The sequence below is a fragment of the Ambystoma mexicanum genome, chromosome 8, assembly GCF_040938575.1.
Source record: "Ambystoma mexicanum isolate Mex_15411 chromosome 8, UKY_AmexF1_1, whole genome shotgun sequence".
Taxonomy (NCBI): Eukaryota; Metazoa; Chordata; class Amphibia; order Caudata; family Ambystomatidae; genus Ambystoma; species Ambystoma mexicanum.
The window spans coordinates 901,273,320-901,294,502 of NC_090929.1; the positions used below are offsets into that span (position 1 = coordinate 901,273,320).

Genomic DNA, 21,183 nt, shown 5'->3' on the forward strand with positions numbered 1-21,183 from the left:
TACAGTCCCTATACAAAAGCCACAAAATAGTGGATGTGTGAAACAGCTGCTGCTGAAATACATATTGCAAACAGATTTGTTTGGCAACAAGGCAACAATGAGAAACAGAGTTTGGCTTGCACATAGACCCATCTTTCATATTTTAAAAGTTGAGAAAGGCATAATTGGTAAAAAAAAAAAATGAAATGTCATGTTGATCCTTTTGCTGCCCTGCTGCAAAGCTTCATGTTAGTTGGTCTAAGTGAATTTTGGAGCAACATCTAATTTTTATTCCATTTCTATCACCAAAGCATTTAAATGTGTGATAAACCTATTGCTCCATTTTGCCCGGCTGCAGAATATTCTTTGTAATATGGACTGGCGCAAAACATGGTTCCTTTTTTATAAAACAAGCAGACACATTTATAAACTCCAATTTCTGCTAGATTGCAAACTTTTATCAGTATGTACACATATCCGCAGCCAACATATTGTTTCATAAATGAGAGCAGCTCTTTAAACCTATGCACACACTATCAGAAGCTACATGTCTAGGCATCCTCCATGGAGACCTTTTTTAAGAGTCCTTCGCTTGTTTTCCAGTCTATAGTCATAACCTGTAACATTGTTGGTGTAATTACAATTTATCAGAGCCTTGTCCTGACAAAACACATATTGTGCAAAAAGAAGTCATTCAATACGCATATTATTTTGTAAAACCACTGCATTTTGTATTTTTCTAACACAATACAAATCGAATACAGGCGACGTTCAACAAAAACGTGGCTTTGCACGGAAGCATAAATGACTAGTTGCGTTGGTGCAGTAGTTTCGCACTTGCAGCAAGGAAACAATTACCTGAGGGCAAACATGTTTTGCAAATTTGTTTGCCTGGGGCATCTGTGTCCCCACTGAACACGTCAGTGGCACATTTGTTAACACGCTGCCGCAAAGTGCATCTATAATTCGGGCACGGAGCTAAGATGTCCGCGTACAGCGCCCCCTCTAGGCGGTTAAGCGCCGATGCTAGTGTGTGGCGGAAGTGCCGTATGCCCTGGCGTTTAGACGTTTGCAGGATCTGAGAGTATCATATCCATATCTACATGTATTACAATGGTAAAATATGTCGATCATGCTTTTTATTATACAACAAACACAGCCAGGTGTTTATCAAGTAATGGCTACCAACTGTGTAATGTAATATAGTATGTTGACAACTCAAAATGGCTAAAAGAGAATCAAAGTACACCTAGAAATATTCTCATTTGTTAAACCTCCTTATTCAGCTTGTTTAGATACGACCTTTTGGGAGTTAGGCGAAATTCAAGAGCAGGGATGTCATTTAGGGGGTCGACCCCTGAGGTCCCCCTTGCTACTCTTGTGGTCTCCCTTGCTACCCCTAAAAAATAACTTTACAAAAAACACACTTTTTAAAATTTAATTACATTTTTTTACAAATGGAAGTTCCCGTGCTGTGGCCAATGCCATGCAAGACCCATTAATGGTTCATTTCTGGCACACTTTCGTGGGTGAGCCACTGATTTGGTCTGTTCTTAAACACATCAAATTCACAATGCAGACAACAGCCTCCAAAAAGCATTTAGAGTAGAATAAGCATCCATTTCGGACTATGTATTTTGCTTTTGGCAAGTTGCAGTTATAGCATGTTTTTTTCAGTAGTTACAGTAATATTGTAACCATATTTTTCATAGTGTACTTAGAAACAATGCTCTGTGATGCCACTTCCTGTTTTGTCAAGGGGTAAACAGTTGTGTACCATCACTACCCGTGAAGTCACTTCGGTGCGGGGTCAAATGACATCACTTCCTGTGATGTCATCATAGGTCAAGGGTCATGTTTTGTCACTTCCGCTGCCCCTGTTATTTTGGTGAAATGACATTCCTGTTCAAGAGCTCCGTCTCAGCTTCCCCTATCCACCTCCCACCCCAACCCCGCACTCACACACTCACTCAATCTCTCTTACCAGTGCCAACACGGCGCAAGTCCTGACCCCCCAGCCCGACCCTTCCCAAGTTGCAAGATTTTGAGTGGCTGCCCTCTTTCATCACACTACTTGAAGGTGATCTACTTTCCGACAGAATCCATTCACACTACATTCTTTTTCTTTTTTGTGATCCCTCTCTCCTCTCATTCGGGATATAGGAGCCTATTACCTTACCTAGAATCCCCGTTTGACTTTCCTTCCTTAGGACAGTGAACTCTGATGAGTACTGCATGGCAGGCCTAATTGTTTTCTGGAATTATGATCCTGTCGTTGGGATTTGTGGGTCTTCTCTGCTCATTTTATTTACCCCTCAGACCCTACTGGGCTTAGATGTCGATGGGGAGGGTGGCCCTGGGCCTGGTGAGTATGTGGTGAGTCTCTAGGGTTCCAGCTGGGTGGAGAGCGAGGGGTGCCGAGTGCCTGGGTGTGGCCTTGGATGGTTCTATCTGGGCCTGCAACTGGCAGGCCCTGGGGTTGAGCTGCATCGGAGGTCTATGGCACCAGAGACGCTGGCAAATGCTTGCATGCTATTTGCTGTGTTTACAGTTGTCAAGCGATGTAAACGTTATGTTTGAATATGTTGTGGTGTCACGTTGAGATGCAAGTTGCGCTTGCTGGGAACATTTGGGGTGTTCTGCCTGCAGGCGTTTCTTCTACATCGTATGTTGTAAAAGAACCCCATTCATTTCTGAGTGCTATACAGAAAGGAAATGTGAGATCTGTCTCTTTGCTGGGTGAATGTGAGAATAAAGAACCATTCTAGAGTCAGGGCTTTGGGGATCACCCTGCGTGGAATTGTGGTACTTGTAAAACTACTTATATTAAGCTGTCCTGCTTTACTTTTCCAGGATTCTCCAGGGTGGGATAGATGATAACAGCAAAGGCAGTATCGTTCTGTTTTCCTATTAAGGGGTTACATGGGCAAGGGAACCACCATATTCAGTGTCAATGGTAATTTTCTGTCATGATAGTAATTGCTGTTGTTTCAATGGTCTTGTCTGTGGTCAGCAGTACAGAGGACATCGGGAGGGATCCATGAGATATCAGGCCCATGTAGAGAAGCGACAACAGCCACTCAGGTCCGGGTTGGTGTGGGGCCATGGGACTATTAAATTAATCCCAACAGGGGATATGTCTTCAGCTTTGGGTTGTCCAATTCTGGGTTTCAATGTCTCTGCTTGGACTTGGGAGTGGTGAGTACACCTTCTAAGCACCTAGTCTGGGTCTCCTGGTGACAACTTCTCCTGATGATACAAGAGTTCCATATGTAAGGCAGTGGGTAGGTCAGGTGTGAAGGAGAGACGGTCTGTTGGATTCCTGAGGGATATTTATTTTTGTCTTCTGGAATTACAATGAACCCTGATTAAGGAATCTATAATCGTCCATTGGCAGACATGTCCTTCCTCTTGATCCTTTAGGATAGGGCATGTGGCTATAGCATCATATTGTTTCCTCCCAGCTATGCCACGCTGCCATAGGAGATGAGGAGTTTGCCTTTTTTATGGACCTGGCATTTCTCCGGTGTCGCTGGGAGGCATCTAGTATTGCATTTTTCTTTGTTTGCTGCCTGATTGAGTTTCTGCTACTGGGATGACTCGATTATGATACCATTGAGCGAGATAGCTCTGTATGCATGATTACAGCAGAATACGTTGAGGTGTAGCCCCTTGTGGAGATTTATAACTAGGCTCCCTATCATAGAAATGGGGCCTGGATGATAACACAGATATCGGCCAACCGCCTGTTGGTCCGGTCCTGTGTTGAGGCGCTTGTCTGTTGTATAGGGAAGATTGATTGGGTCCCACTTCTGCCATAACAACTGCAAGAGCATGCAAAACATGTCTTCCTTTTGATTCATTCAGCACAAAATGTATTCTCTAATGGTCAGTTTGATAAGTGACCCCGTGTGGTGGGATTGGGGGGTTAATTCTCGCCCTATATTGTGGAGCTGAAAAGTAGTAGTCTCCTGTATTTATCTTTATTTATTTAATGATAATGATAGTGATAATAATGTGTTATTTATATAGCGCCTTAATCCAAAGCGCATTTATTTATGTATTTATATACAGGAGGAACAATGCTATTTTGAGCACAAAAGAACGTACAATAGATAAATCGATTTGACGGGAAGCAGTGAGCTTCTTACAATGGGGTGAGCTTGAAGGACATTCTGAGCAGGTTATGGAGGGGAGTAAATGGAACAGTCACTGGGGACAATACATAAGTAGACATACATAGATTAAGGACAATGACCATTGGTCATTTTTAAGTGCAGGTACGTGGTATAGCCAGCTGTGCTTGGGATGTGTCCATGATGGGTGAAGTGCAAGAGTGGCTACAATGGAAGTGAGGGGCAGAGGCAGGTTAGAGGCAAGGGAAAAATGTTAACTAGCAGGCAGATGAGAGGTAGTTTAAGAGAGTAACTCGGAGGTGAGCAGGTAGGCTTTTATTTTAGTTTTGAACAAATGCGTGTGGACTGTTTCTCGGATGTCCAGGGGAAGAGAATTCCATGCAAGTGAAGCAAGAAGAGAGAAAGAGCGGAAGCAAGAGGAAGCACATAGAGGCTGAGGAGCCACAAGAGTAATCAAGGAGGCAGAGCAGAGATTATGAGAGGGTTTGCAGGATTGGATAGAGGAGGATGGACACAGTGGTGCCTTCCCGTGGATAGATTTGTGAACCAGAAGACATTTAAATCTTGCCCTGTTGTGCTTCGTCAGCCAGCCAGCCTGGTGACGGTATGGGGATGCAGGTGTGAAGTGAGGGAGTACAAAGAGAATCCTGGTAGCAAAGTTAATGATCTTGTTGAGAGGAAAGAAAGCATAGTTGGGGAGACCGAAGAGGATGCTTGCACAGTAGTCCAGTTAAGAAAAGAGTAGTTAAGAGATGCTTGGCAGTGTTGAAAGAAATGAGGTGCCTAATTTTCCTAATATTTAGGAGGTTGAGGCAAGCTGCTGTCTAGTTTAGGAGGTGAAAGGAGAGAAGGTGTGAGAAGGGTCATAGATGATGCAGAGGTTTCTAGCTGAAGAAGAGTATGGGAGAGTGTCAGGTAGGAACTGCATAAGCAGAGGAAGAGATGAGAGAGAGCTTTTGCCAGGGTTTGACAAGTAACCGTGGGCGCTGGTTCTCTTTATATAATGTGGAGCTGGAAAGTAGTTAGCTCCTGCCTTTATCCCTTCGGGGATGCATCAACCTGATGCAGGATGTTTACTGAGGCTGTTTTGACCCTGGTAGGGTAAGCACTTTACAGTTTACCGACCATGCATGGTCAGGAGTAGGCCTCTGTGCAGAGCCCATGGGAGCATGACGTGATGTTTCCTGTTTCATTGCCCTCCAGACTTAACTGGGCGCATGATTTGAAACTAAAGGTGCACAGTTTTGAATTGTCACTTGGGACCTTCCTTTAGTGGTCAATACAAAACTCAAGTGGATCCTTTATTTTAGTATGTTTTTCAGTATTCATTCTTCTAGAATATTTCCTTTAGTTGGCTCAGGATATTTGTGGGTGTCCTGGCTACCCTGTCAGGGTTCCGGATGGCATGCCATTTTTTTGCCATTCCATTTCACTCTGATCTCCATTTCAGATTCCCGACTTTGGTGTGGTCAGCCCTTTCCCATAGAGATTTTGAGCACAATCTACTGTATTTGGTATGTGTGATAGAGTAATTACTGGGACCAGGATGGTAATGTTCTGATTACTTATCAGTAATCTTCATTACTTCTTGCCTTATTCTTCTGTGTCACAGTAATTATGACCGGCCCCTACCCTTGATGAAGGTAGGGGAGAGGCCACAACGAAAACAGCTTCGGGAATGGCTTCTGTCAGAAAGTGGATCACTTTCAAAGAGCATATACGGTGGCAAAGAAGAGCCGAACTAGTAGTAATGCAGCTTGCCGATAAGTAATCAGAGCATTATCTGTTTATGTTTCTGGGTGTTCTCGCCTTTGGATTTTGTGGAAAATACTTCACAAACATCTAGAAAATATCCTTTTCCTGTACTGACATCCCTGTCTCAGCTTTGCAATCCCGCCCCATGCCTTCTGGCCTGCCACGCTCTTTTTCACCTGCGAGGGTGGCCATGAGTGGAAAAAATGTAGGCAAATTGTACTGTTGGAATTAATTCAGGGACAACAGTCATTTCCTCTCTCAAAATTTGATTCAATTTATTTATAATTTAAGTGTTTTGTAGCAAGCACTTCCAAATGAATTTGCCCAAGGCATATCTCTGCACAGGATTGCGATCGGATTCACTGCTGCTTTGGGGTGTAATGCATTAGAACAACAGGAAGGATTTAATGACATCCATGAAGAGGATCAGGGAAAGGATGCTCCAGAGCTAACAGGCTCAGCAGATAAACATCCACCTCCTGGCTGATGTACCTGGATGTAGGTAGACTGGTCCCTCATATAGTGTCAACCTATGGGGCCCATAAGACCATTATGTGAGGATAGTTTTGTAGAGTTAGGTTGGGCAGGGGCGCCACAGCAGTTGAAGGCATCCATATAAACTTGAGTTGAATTCTTGGACTTTCTGCTGTCACTTTTAAAGGTTGGTGATCTGTGATCCCTGTGCCCCAATGTTTAAGGCATTGGCAAAATGAGATGTACCATTGATTAGTGTGCCTGACCCTGCTGGGGGGTCGTAACAGATGATCTCTCTGAGCTGTGTCATGTCGAAGAAGACTCCTCTGGTTACAGCATTGACCTGCAAGCTCACATTGCAATATGTGTACGAGTAGATAGATCAGACTTGGCGTAGTTGTGGCAGAACTTTGAGGAGTAGTGATCAGAGGGTGGGCTGGGCATGTGGCAGGGACCTGGAGTAATGACTTACAGGTTTGATGGTGCTCAGTTTAATTATTCACTTTCCTATACATGCCACAAAGACTTCAGGGCATTTGACATGAAGCAGATGGTATCCTCTGTTTTTTTTAAAAATATGAATATAAAATTAAATTCTGTCAGCAAACAGCATGGGTTTCAATGACAGGTCATGATCTTTAGAAAATATGCATTGTATATATTGCACAGACGTAGTGAGGGAGGTTCTTGACTGGAGGTGAACGGTGACTGTGGCAAGTGCTGATGCAAAGTCTTCCAGCTTTGCTCTCTCTCTAAGTCTGTTGGAATGAAAGATTCTGTGTGATGGTGATAGACATGCCTATAGGCGCATGAAGGCAGTAATAGTATGCTTGTTGGGTTCACCTTGGATGGCTTCCTACTCCAGGGGTTGCAATCTTCAGATCTCCTGATGTTTTGATCTACAACTCCCACCCGCCCTAGCTGGCATAGTTAATGGTGATGGGTCTTGGTAGGATCTAACGTGGAATTGAAATTTTAAAGGTTTTGTTGAATTCCTTGAACTGCTAATGTTGTGCCATTATCAATTTCGTTGCCCTTTCAATAACTAAGAAATGATTGCCTTTGGACAGTCGTGATGTAAGTGTGTTTATCCAGTGAGGTTCTTTTTTTTGTAGATTGTTTGGACTCATTTCTTGCATGATGTGGACGTAGCCCTCAGAAGAGGAAGCCTTTCAAGATGTTGTCAACTGGCAGGGGATTGTTATATTCTTTTGCTGTTTGGCCCAGAAAGTCCTCATCCAGGACCTCGGTGAATCACTGGGATCAAAGAACGCTCTTTGCTGGGTCGCTTTCAATCAGTGAGAATTAATTGATGTTGCGTGTGGTTCGGTGGAGGATAGGGCTGACGCTGTTTGTAGATCTGTTAGCATTACAGCCCCGGAAGTAGGAGATATGAATCAATAGGCGCTAGCTAGAAACTCAACAGTATTACTGTCACGCAGCATGACTGCTGTCAACTCATTGCGGTTATACTATGTGGTTGCAAATGCCTGACCAGCTTGTGAAAGTTCCTCCAAAATGACCATGGGACTCACACAGAGTAAATAACTGCCTGGCGCATGGCCAGCATCTAAGGTATATATTGTCCTCTTTCTGATTGGCCTGGAACACTAGTAGCCTTCGTTCAACTGTGCATGTTAGTGGACACTCAAGTATATTGACATTTCTGATATATCAGATGTGCAGCCTCAAGCAGAACTATGATTTAAAAAAGAACAAAACAAGAACATTTGACTCAAGGCAGAAGCATACATGTGTTATTGTTGTTGGTCAGGTATCTGTAAAGAACAGAAGCTAATAACTCTTCTGGTTTGTCAAAAAATGTGTTTCGAGAGATATTTGCTTCAGCTTCATCTCAGTCCTTTACCTTTGAGGTTTCCATGGGCACAATCATCTGGTGATGCCGTGCCTGATACCTTTTAAGAGATGATGTAGGAACGTTGTCATAAAATGGCAGCAGATGAAGTTCCTGTTTGAAAGCTAGTCAGTCTTGTGGGCTCAACAGTCACCAAATCTCCCCTTGATGGCGATGCTTTTTCATTTAATAGCGGCGTGCTGTATTCCCCCAGATGTGTGAACATTGTTCGGCCGTGTAGTGGAACATCACATCAAATATGTCAAACTATATTAACCACGCCATGGGTTGCATCAGCAATAACTTCATTATACATAAACATACTGTATTTATGTTCAAAAGCTTCCCAAGTTTAGTGTGTGAGATGCACAAATTTCAAATGAACGACATGCCATTGTGCGCGATGGCCGATGCACATCGGCTTCCTCCACATCTTCTACGGCATGGTGCTGTGCGTCAGGTGCCACTGCGGCAGAGGGCGTGCCATCGTTTCACCATCTCCTTGGGCTTGTTGAGCATTTCGTTCCAGTGTTCCAGCTCCTTGCCCCGGGTGTACATGAATGGGCCAACCACGACGCGGCCAAGCAGGTGACTTTCTGGGGACAAGGAAAAGATCATTGTTGATCAGTATGGAACCACATTACTTGAAACGGATATTTTCCAAGATTATAGTACATGCTGTCCCATCAAGTTCCTATCTTCTTAACTTTCATTCAACCAGAGGAACACAAATATAACACCGTAAAAAAGCAGCGAAAGCAGCCGGGAATGTTTTATCTTTCATTGATTTCATTAATTGTCATGATGGTATGATGGATCTATCAGCAGCAATCGAGAGCCTGGACCCAGGATCAGACTGGCCATGGGGTAATGATGCAACACCCAAGTGATAAACCACTATGCCAGTGTGACCAGTTATCCGGGCCAATGTGGGCAACTGTAATGACTGAGTGTTTGGTGCAGCTAGTAGTTTCAAATAATGTTAGCCTCAATGTGGATTATAAGGCACCCATTTCACACCTTCAAACAATTTCATGTAAAATGTTATGATTTGTGATAAGGGTGGTGAGCCAATATTTTGTTGTTACCCCAACACATGTTTTGTCCCAGTCCGACACGGCCATGACCATGAAATTGTATCAGAACAATTGCCCTTAGTTGACAGTGTCAGGCTCGGTCAAGAAATAGTTAACAACTAATCGCCATGCATGTCTTATTTTGAATGATCAGACCATTGCTACAATACCAATGGCCAGTAGTGTTCCACAGGGGTTTCTTTTTTCCCTTTGCTTTTTTTTTTCAGTCAACACTTTTATTCGGCATTGAACCATAAAAGTATTTCACAACAAATATACGACATCGCAAATAATGTAAAAATGTAGCATTTAATTCATAAGAAAATTTAATTAAATTGAGTACAACCATCCGGCCTAGTTCTATACCGGAAGGCGCTCAGATTGCAGCACAGTATTCTCAATTTGGATTGCGAGGGGGGGGGGCTGGGACATCAATGCATCATTAGCTGTGGGAGTTTAGTCCAAGAGGTATCACCCAAAATCCTATTCCCCAATGGGACGGTATTTGCTCCCGAGAGCACAGACCCTTGTGACGTGTTTTCATGAGGATGGGGGTAACAGTCTTGCCCAGGTGGTGGGCACTAAGTTCTATTATGCTGTTCTCTGTGGAATTGCATTTCCTGCCAAAGCTCGCTAAGCCTCTGGCCATACCTATCTTTCTAAAGTCAATTCTAACAGAATCAAAGCCATTTCCCCCGTGTTGGTGCATTCTAGTGCAACTTACAATTTTCTCCCGGGATGTAAATCAGCAGCCCCTTACTATCCATATCCATATTCAATGTATGCATTTGTTTAAAAGTGCTTCCCTGGGTTTGTGAAGGTTTAGGGCATATCTGGGGACCTTGTGTAAGTATATTGACACCCCTGTACTGGCCACTAATACCTTACTGGTGTTGGCGAAGGTAATAGGAGCGTGGCCAGTCCTACTTGCTACCTTATCGGTTGTAACCTTTGCCCTGGACACACCATCTGCCTAACCACTAGACATCTGCAAAGGTGGAAGAAGGGCAGGGTATTGTTGGCTCGGGGTGGAGGGATATTGTTGTCTCAGGGTGGACCCATGGCCACTTGATGTTAATGGGGACAGTGTCCCTTTGCCACCCAGGGCACTTATGGTTTTGTTGCTTCTCTGCTACTTCTGGGGTGTACCCCCTTCCACTCTGTGTGGCTTTATTATTGTTAGAGGTGGTTTCAAGAAAAGTGGGCACAGATGTCACTGATACGTTTAGGGTCCTTTTTAATCCACCTCTAGGCTTTTTGGTGGTCCCCCCTTGTTCAAACTCTTTTTAAAAAAAAAACACTTTATTTACTGTTGCACACAGGTTCACAGCACTTATAATATATATCATTTACACAGCTTATACTTTGTTTTCAGGTGACGGAGCATATCATTACATGTCTTCATCAGCAGCCATATCAGCCAGATGTTGTTTATATCTGGTCCATATGTTTCTGGGTCTGGAGGTTGTTTTCAGTAAATCTATGTATGTTTCTTCAGTGTCATGTGTCCATACCATGTCTTTGTCCCAATCCCCCTTTGTGAGGGGAGGGGGTTACTCTTCCATTTTAGCAAAATCGCCCTTTTGGCTAACAGTAGGCTCACAATACATTTAACAATTTCCGCCATGTTGGATTCATCTTCCCTGTGGCCCCCAGTAGACACATTATCGGGGACCATTCAATAGGGTGTTCAGCCATGTCGTCTAATGCTTTGCAAATCTCGGCCCAATGATCTTTCAACTGTATACACAACCATAACATATGAAGAGTGTCTGCCTCCTTGCAACTACATCTGGGGCATACACTTTCAGCTGTGGGGTATATGCGTTTCAGTTTGGCTGGGGTGTAGTGTGTCCTGTGAACAATTTTGTAATGAATCAGCTTATATCTTGCGTTACACGAAATATGTATATCTGTGTCCACTGGTTATCAGTGATTTGGTGACCCAAGTCCTGCTCTCACTTGGCCTTGGCGCTGTGTACCACTAGTGGGCGGTCTAAGTAATAGTTCTGTAAAGTGTAGATGCTGATATCTTTCCCTTCCCCGCAGTGAACATATAGCCCAGCCCTAGATTTAATGGAGGATCTGCCGGAAATTCCACCCATACCTTAGCTATAGCGGACCTCGTGCGTATGTATTGCATCTTATGTTTTGGGTTGTCTCCCACTATATCTTCAAGAGTTTCCCATGTCACAAAGCGTTGTTCTTTAAATAATTGGCCCCATCGCACAATTCCCTTGGCACCCCATTGTGTGGCTAACTCTTTATCTAGGGTAGGAGGTATGTAGTGAGCGCCCCAAATCGGCATACTCGGATGGTATAACGTGTCTGTGCCATATATATTAGCAATCTTGGCCCATGCTGTGGTTGTGACCAGAGTGGGGTCGATGGTATTGTATCATTTAGGGCGTGTTGTTGTCAGGCCATGGAGTACGGTGGTTGATTTTGGTATGGGAGGTTCGTTAGCTATTCCCTTGGGGTTGAGAAAGTCTGTCACCCACTGAGCGGCATAGTGTGCCTGTGCTGCCAGGTAGTAAAGTTCAAAGTCTGGCGCTGCTAGGCCTCCCTGTGGGTATTGGTCGGTAAGTATCCTCCATCTTAGTCTAGAGGGTCCGCGCCATGTGAATGTGGCGCAAGCACTCCCAATTTTTTCAAATAATACCCTACCCGGCCAAACTGGCACCGTGCTAAACACATAAAATAGTTTAGGAAGGATTATCATCTTTATAAGGGAAATTTTCCCCATAATTGATATTGGTAAGGCGATCCACCGTGCCATCTTGGCGTAAAGGGCATCCGCTAGGGCATCGTAATTCAGTGCCCGGGAGAGCTGCGTCGTCCTAGCAACATTCACCCCTAGGTATTTAATATGTACCGGGCTCCACATAAGACCATGGAGGTCAGTTGGCTTGACCGTTGCTCCTGTGAGTGGAAAGATTTCTGATTTTTTGACATTTAATTTCAGGCCGGAGTATTCGCCAAATGTCTTGACCACTGACAGAACCCTGCCGAGTGCACGTTCAGGATTTCTTAGATGGAGTAAGATGTCATCTGCGTATAGCGTGATAATCTCAAGTTTGCCCTCTAGCCATAATCCATGTGCGCTGTATCTAGCCCTAAGTATGTCCGCAAGGGGCTCTATCACCAGTGCGAATAGGAGCGGTGACAATGGGCAGCCCTGTCGAGTGCCCCCTAATAGCTCTAGTAGTTCAGTTAGTGTGCCATTGATTCTTATCCTAGGGCCAAATCCATAATTGTGCAGGACCCTGAATAGGAATGGCCAGTATACCGTGTCAAACGCCTTTTGCATGTCTAATGAGACTGCCACCCCTTGTGTTTCTTCTGGTATCGCCGATAGAATCTTGTGGCAACGTCTGATATTCGTTGCTGTGGACCTACCCATTATGAAGCCCGCCTGGTCCTCGTGGGCCATATAGGGCATCAGTGGGGTTAGTCGCGTGGCCAGGATCTTCGCAAAGATCTTGGCGTCAGTGTTGATTAATGATAGTGGTCTGTATGACCCACAGTCTTTGGGGGGGTTTTCCCTGGTTTAAGCAGTAATGTAATGACCGCTTCTCTAGTGGTTTCTGGTAGCTCCCCTTTTTCTAAGGCTTCTGTCCACACTGCATGTAGCTTGGGCATAAGAAGCTGGGTGAATTCTTTATAGAACGCTGCACTAAGGCCATCTGTGCCCGGCGCTTTGCTGATGGGTAGCGTTTTAATGGCTTTGGCAATCTTGGCTTCGGTGATTGGAGTCTCTAGGGCTTCTCTAGTGACATCTGATAATAGTGTTGTTGGTATTTGGGATAGATATTGGTCTATTTCCATTTCCGTGGCATTACTCTGTGGGGAATATAAGTTTTTATAGAAGTCATAAAATGCGTTCTCGACCTCTTGTCTATCCGTGGCCACAATTCCGTCGTCCCTTGTTATGCAGGGAATACTCGTTGGGCCCCTTTCCCCTCGTATCATCCTAGCCAGCAGTCTACCCGGGCTCTCTCGCTCCCCATATCGCCTAAGAGCTGCGGGTCTGTCAAAATAGCGGACCTCGCACTCGGCTGCGTCTTTAAATTCGTCCAATTTGGTTTTAATGTCTAGTGCCAGTTGTGCCGATGGTGTCTGCACATACTGGTCTTGTTTCAGGGCAATATAGGTTTCGTGTTGCGCTAGGTTCCTGCGGATGTCTTTCAGGACACCGAATTCAGTTGACATCGCAGTACCTCTAATGCACACTTTAAATGCCTGCCATAATACTGCTTGGCTAGTCACTGAACCCTCATTGATTTCAAAGTATTCCTGAATGTGTTGGGCCAGCAATGTCTTATAGACTTGGCCTTGTAGTGCCACAGTTTTAAACCTCCAAGGGGGTCTTTGTATTTTAATCTCTGGGATCTGCAGTGTTATCTGGATAGGGGAATGGTCCAAATACATCCTGGGGTGAATATGAGCATTGGCAATCCAGCCCAGTACCTCACTAGATAACAGCCATATATCTATTCTGGAGTGCATATCATGCACCGAAGAGTAAAATGTGTATGCACGTTTGTTACCATTTAAGGAGCGCCATGTATCCCTTAGGTTTAGGTCAGCCATGTGAGTGATTATCATTTGGGCTGCCTTGGTCAGTTACCTTGGCTGATCCGATGTGCGGTCCAGTTGTATATCTAGAATAGTGTTTATGTCACCTCCGCATATCAGATGGGCCGTGGGATATTTTGCTAGTTTTTCGAACACCGTGGAGTAGAAAATGGGGTCGTCCACATTTGGGCCATAAATGTTAAGCAATAACACTTCTTTGTCTTGAAGGGTGCCGTGTACCATAACATACCTGCCCTCAGGGTCACATTCCTTATCGAGACACATGAAGGGTATGGATTTATGTATTAAGGTTGCCACTCCCCTAGCACGGCTAGAGTATGATGTGTAATAGTGGTTTGGTCCCCAATTAGGGGCGAGCTTCACAGCCTGTTGATGTAGTAAGTGAGTTTCCGGTAAGAAAACTACCTTGGAGCCTAGCCTTGTGATATATGCCATAATTTTCCTTCTCTTTATATGGGATCCCAGCCCTCGGACATTCCAGCTTAACATCTTTATACCCTCCTCATCCGATTCAGCCATCATCTCTTATCCTCGTACGATATTGCCGTACATGTTCTAGTTCTGCTAGCGATATGCCCGTGTCAAAACTCAGTGCATGTGTGCTTTTTACTTGAACTCCCCCTTCCCTTAACAAAAACTCCCATAAACTTGTCCCACTTCCCTCTCTCTCCCTCATAGTTACCTGAACTTTAACTATGTCCCCAAGTCCATCCCCTTTCCCACTCATTACTTATATGCACCTGCAACTGGGGGTACTGCTGCAACACTCCGGGCCGCGGCTTCACAATTCTATTCGTTCCTGACCAGGTAGCTTAGTTGTTGCTCGAGCCCATATTGAATATCGGACGTGCGCTCATTGTTAGTATCCATGATTCAACTTTTTAAAGCGAGCACTTAATGGGCACCCACATGGGGGAACCCTTGCCCCCTCATCAATGTTTTCACATCTTGATTCTAAGTCGCGAGTGCTTGCCGTTTCAGGAGTTTTCTCCGTTGTTTGGTTGTTGAGTCGGTAGTAGAATGTTGGCTTCGACAAAGCTTGCTGCCTCTTCAGGGAATGTAAAGAAATAAGGTTTTATTTTTGCATTGTAACTGTAACCTGGCCGGATACAACATTGCGTATGGGATTTGGCGTTCACGCAGTAGTTTCTTGAACCCGATGAACGAGCGTCGCTCCTGCTGTACTGCCAGCATGTAGTCAGGGAATATGCGGATAGTATTGGCCTGCCATCTCAGTTCTTGTTTTTCCCCGGCTGACTTCAGTACCAGGTCTCTGTCTCTATAGTTCATCATGCGCACTATGATTGGTCTCGGGTAGGCTCCGGGTTTGGGCCGCGGGGCCAATGATTTGTGTGCACGCTCCACAATGAACATGGTAGACAAGACGGGGTACCCCAGAAAGTCTCGTAGTAGTTTCTCTACTGCCACTTCCATGGGTCTCTTCAGAGCTTCCTCAGGCATACCAATTATGCGTATGTTATTCCGCCGAGACCTGGCTTCTAAATCTTCACACTTTATTTTGACCGTTCCCAGTTCCTTGCCCATTGTTGTTACAGTGTTTTTCAGTGATTCCAACGTGTCTTCCGTAGTGCTGATTCGGGTTTCGGCCTCCGTGATCGATTCGTGGTCTTGTCCAGTTATGTCTTAATAGACGCTACGTTGACTGTTATCCCATCCAGTTTCTCATTGAGGGCGGTGAAGCCCTGCTGCATAGCCACAAAGACCACCTGGGGGTCCATCGCGGGTGTGGCTGTGGCCGGTAGTGTCTGTGATGTTTATTCTATAGACATAGCAGTTCCAGCTTCCTTTTTGTTGCCGTCGTGTATTTGTCTATAGCTCCTTTCCCTTTCTTTGGCCCTAGGCCCTTGGGCATCATTTTTTTGATCGTTCCAGGCTTGTCATGCAATTGTTTCACTCCGCAATGCTCCTTTACCCACTACTGGGGTCTCATAGGTTACTTCGTCACCAACTGCGTTTAGTTGTGCCGTGGTGTCATGGTTGACTAGGGGTTGTTGGTCTTGATGGAGTGATGTGTTTCTGTGGTAACGCTCCTTTTGTCGCTTCCAGGTTGCCTCACCTTCTTTTCCTCTGTTGTTGTATATCGGTGTACAGTAAGCCCCTGTAATGTGTAGTGGCCTGGGGGCCCAGGATCTGTTGTTTTTGGGCTCACACAGAATGTCCCACATACAGGGCGTGCAGGCCAGCCGCCGTCGGCCCTGGTAGTGGCGCAGTCATGGCTGGGCCTGAAGGTGCAGAGGTGTAGTTAGATGTCACCTGGTGTTGGCCGCACTCCCTCTATCTGCGATCTGCCCTATAAATGTAACTACAGAGTTTTGGGGGGGAGCAGGTGCCTCAGGTAGCCCCGATCCACTAGGATGAATATGCTGAATTAGGCCTCGGTGGCTAGATCTGTAGTTTGTGGGCTGTCCCCTTTAACTCATTGCACCTGCAATCCTTATGTTGTGCCCTGCTCTGGAGACACTTGGTTGTATGTGGGGGGAGGTCTCCGTGTCTTTGTAACCCAAGGCTTTTGATCTCCTTAATGGCTTGGGGAGGCCGGGCATTCTGGACCGCACCCAAGCCAGTGTTGAAGGCTGACGGGTGCTATGTTAGCCCAGGACCCAGCCTTTCCATGTCCACAGGGACGTTGGTGAATGCCAGGGAGGCTGCCAGCGTCTTGTTAGCCACTCTCTTTGTCTCCCTTAGATTCGGGAATGATGGTGCCTGTCCGGGTGTGGGTATTGTGGGGATCAGCACGTGTTTATTGCCAATTGTGCTGCGCGCTGTGTGTACATGTCACAACCCTCCACCTCGGCTGCTCGTGGCACTGTGAATAGTGTAAAAGTCCATGCTCCACGCCTCCCGGCTGATTTTTCGCTCTGGGTATGCTGGTGCGGGGGAAGAGGGGACCCGCGGCACGTCGCGGGATGCAGACAAATCAGGGCCGGAATGAGCCAAGGGACAGCATCCATCGCTCGGTGCCCCCCCTCCTTACCGTCCTCTCGCTGATCCCATGCTGCGTAGCCGCGGCGGGCACTGCCTCCTCACTGCTGGGCAAGTCAATGGTTCAGCAGGCGCTCAACGCAAACGGAGCGATCGTGTGGGGTGCCTGTGGCGAGTTCCTCCGCACAGCACGCCCCGCTCTCGGGTGCGCCGCCGCCGGGCTCCTCCTCTCACTGTGCAGCTTGATCGGGCTTGGTGTCGGCGTCACACCTCCCCTCGCAGCACACTCGATGTTGCTCCTGATCCGCACGTCGAATTAAACTGAAACTTCGTGTCAATGTTCTCTAGCCCATAATGTATGTCTGCTCCAGGTTCTTGTCAAAAACGGAAACGTTAGTACAAGGTTATATGTAGTACGGCCAAAGTATCCCAGGAGCTCACACGGGAGCAGTCATCTCTCCGCGCGCGCAACAGCACCCCCCTTCCCTTTGATTTTTAATATTTATTTGAAACCATATATACTTGAAATTATCCAAAAATTATGCATGTAAGAACTATAACCTAAGTTTCATAAACGCATTAAAAACTGGATGGATAGAAATTGTCATAGTCTTAACACTTCAAAAACCGAGATTAAAGTAGTTAACAAACTTAACAAATGAAAACAGCACACTGGATTTACACCTACATGTTCAATACATAACATAAACGTGCCCTTGCTCCCCAAGATAAACAATCTGGGAGTCTATTTTGACCCGCATCTAGATATGTCAGCAGAACCAAATTATAGTATAAGGTCTACAATATCTTCCATTCCTCTCTTTAGGAAATTCAAGCTTACTTTTCAGAAACACATCTAGGTCACTTTGCCAGAGGCATAATAGGTGCACAAATTGGCTATGACAATGACCTACTTGCACTTTGTCATTAACACCAGATAAAAAAACGATACAGTCTTCAGAATTATATTACTAGAACAGTATTAAACATACTGCCTTTTTACCACGCTTTTCCACTACTATAAAACTACATTGGCTCCCAGTGCAAGCACATATTAAATTGAAAGTAACCACTTTAGTGTTTAAATCCATCTTTCAAAAAACACCACATCTAATCTCGTCAACCCTACTGCATTGTTCTCTTCTGCTACCTCTGTCACACACACTCCCCACACTTCATATGATATGATATGATATGGCATTTGTAACGCGCCTATACACAAGTGTTTCAAGTGTTTCAAGGCGCGACGAGGCAGGGAGGGGGGAACAAGGGGAAGACAGACAACGATCCTACTAGGCGAGGTGTCATTCAGATCGCGCAAGTGCAGGGGTAGGGGGAAGGGAGAAGTGCAAGGGGAGGGGAGGGGGGAAGTGCAGTACAAGGTAAGTAGTGTAAAATAAATAAATAAAGGGCCAGCTGGTGGCAAGTGCAAGGTAAGTGCAGACAAGTGCTGGGAACGGGGGCTGTAGGGATACAGAGACAGTCCCGCAGTGCAGGGGTTGCCAGGGAGGCAGTGCAAGTGGAGAGTGGCTGGGCCCAGGACCGAGGTCGGCGAGAGTGGCCCAGTTGCAGATTCGGTGCAGATTCAGCAAAGGATTAGCAGGGGAGAGGGAGAGAGAAAGCAGAAGAAAGAGGAAGGTTTTGAGGTGCTTCCGGAACCGGAGATGGTTCTCCTCAAGTTTCAGGGAGGCAGGAAGGCTGTTCCAGAGGGAGGCCCCTGCCGCGGAGAGAGATCTACCCCCAGCTCGTTGCTTCGAGAAGCGGCTGACCCTGATGGAGTTGGAGACGGATGAGCAAAGGGCTCGGGAAGGAAGATATTTAGGAAGAGAGAGTTGAAGGTATTTAGGCCCCAGGTCATGGTGGTGGCGTTGGCATTCTGTATCGTTCATCCTACACTCTTGCTCCTCCTCTCCCTAACCTTCCTCTTTCCCCCACCTTTGAATATCTGTTCTCACCTCTGGCATTGTGCTGGGCAACACTCCAGATCATCGTTCTTTGCCTGCCAAGCCATTACAAATGGGGAAATAAATATGCAAATCAGGCTTGTTCATACCCCAAAAGGGGCAGTCCAGTCCAAAATGATTGGCCATATCACTTCTGCACAAGACCACAAGCATCCCCAGACATGTTTCAGCCTCATTGGGCATCATTAGGCATCATGGAAGACTTAGGTCTCTAGGCCCAGCAGGCAGAGCACCCATGCCTGGGCATACCAGTCTCACTCTGGGTGACTTTAGCAAAACAAAAGAGGTGATGACTGGAAGGTTTTGAATTAATCTGAACCTCTGGCATTGCTCTGAGCATCCCTCCAGACCATTGTTCTTCACCTGCTAAGCCATTAAAAAAGGGGAAAGAACTTATGCAAATCAGTCCAAAAGGGGCAGTCCAGCCCGAACTGCCTGGTCCCAGAGCAATTACACCTTCAAGCCATCATCTCTTTTGTTATGCTATTGTCACGCTGAGTAAGACAGGGTATGTCCAGACATGGTTCCCCTGCCATTTGGGCCTAGAGATGACCCCAATGAGGACGTAACTTGTTTGCGGATGCTTGTGGTCTCTTGCAGAAGGGATGCAGTCAAGAAGTTCGCGCAGGACTGCCTCTTTAGGGGTCGGACCGAGCTTGATTTGCATATGGTATTTTCCCTTTTTCAATTACTTGGCAGGTGTAGAACGGTGGTCTGGAGGGTGCCCATAGCAATTCCAGAGGTTATGATTTACTCTAAATCTTCTAGCCATCACCTCTTTTGTTTTGCTATTGTCACACTGAGTGGGACGGGTATGCTAAAACGTGGTTCCTGTGCTTGCTGGGCCTAGAGACCTAAGCTACTCCTCACTGATGACACCCAATGAGGCCAAAACATGTCTAGGGATGCTTGTGGTCTCGTGCAGAAGGTATGTGATCAAGCAGTTTGGGCTAGTCAGTCCCTTAGGGGGTGGGACCAAGCCTGATTTGCATATGGTCTTTCCCCTTTTGTAATGGCCTGTCAGGTGAAGAGTGATGGTCTGGAGGGTTGCCCAGAGCAATTCCAGAGGATATGATTTATTCTAGACCTGTCTGCCATCACCTCTTTTGTTTTGCTTTTGTTACCCCAACTGGGATGGGTATGCCCAGGTGTGGGCCCGTGCCTGCTGGGCCTAGACGCCCAAGCTACTCCTCACTGATGATGCCCAATGAGGCCAAAACATGTCTGGGAGTCTTGTGGTCTTATGCAGAAGGGATGTGGCTAACAAAATCGGGCTTGACTGACCCTTTGGGGTTGGGACCAAGCCTGATTTGCATACGGTCTTTCCCCTTTTGTAATGGATTGGCAGGCAAAAAACAATGATCTGGAGGGTTGCCCAGAGCAATTCCAGAGGTTATGATTTATTCTAAACCTTCCAGCTATCACCTTTTTTGTTTTGCAGAAGTCACTGAATGTACATCAGGTCAATATGAAATAATTAGGAAAAAGCCTTGTGGAAGAGTGTCATTTTCAATTCTTTTCAGGTGGACAATTTGTTTTCATTGAATCTGATGCTCAGTGATAGCTTGACACGATTACACCTGCCCTGACCAATGCCCCTCAAGTCTGTTTTGATCGTGGAGCTCCAAGAAGACCTGTGCTTGCTAATCTAAGGTTTTTCACTGAGGAATACCAACTCAGGTCAACCATCAGGTAATTAGGGACATGGCACCAGATCTGCTGAACCATGGACAGGAGTTTGAACTCTCTTGACCAGTAGATTAAGAAGGTTTCTGGACATATAAGGGCCTCAAGATAAAGTAAAAGTGTTGGCTACGTATAGTGTAAGTGCACATGCATGTTTTTTTGGGCCAGACAACTAATATTAAAAATTAGACTGCCATCAAAGTTTAATTACTGACATAATTGAGGGATGGGTTGTATGTTGTAAATCTGATGGGCTTCATCCACACATCTACTAAGATGAAAGGAATAAGTTACTTACTTGTAATTCCTGTTCTCCAGCATTAGTATCTTTCATAGATTCACATGCTGTGAATATTCCCCGTAATCAGGCTGGGAGTCCTCGGTAACAAAGAGCAGTTTACACTTAAACTGAAACTTTCCGTCATTTCTATGCTCTATCATAGCCATTTTTGGGTTGTACTGCCCACAGCCAATAGGAACACCTCCCTTAGCTCCTCCCCTGTCGGCCATCTTCAGAGTTGGCAGCGCACGTGAGTGGCAGTAAGAGCCAAAACATGAGCCATGCGGGGTAAGTGGGAGGGTCGCATGTGAATCTTTGAAAGATACTAATGCTGGAGAACAGGAGTTACAGGTAAGTAACATATTCCTTCTCCAGCATTGGATCTTTCATAGATTCACATGCTGTGAATAGATTACAAAGCAGTATTACAATACCC

General features: G+C 45.7%; 1 protein-coding gene across 1 annotated transcript in view; it reads right to left on the reverse strand.

The window, feature by feature from the left end:
- Window positions 1–410: 410 nt before the first annotated feature.
- Window positions 411–21,183, reverse strand: part of LOC138472557 (synaptotagmin-15-like) — a 492,423-nt gene continuing 471,650 nt past the window's right edge. The window contains exon 8 of the mRNA XM_069610789.1: window positions 411–8,795. Coding sequence (XP_069466890.1) covers window positions 8,656–8,795 — 140 coding nt within the window. The 3' untranslated portion in view covers window positions 411–8,655. The remainder of the gene's footprint in view (window positions 8,796–21,183) is intronic.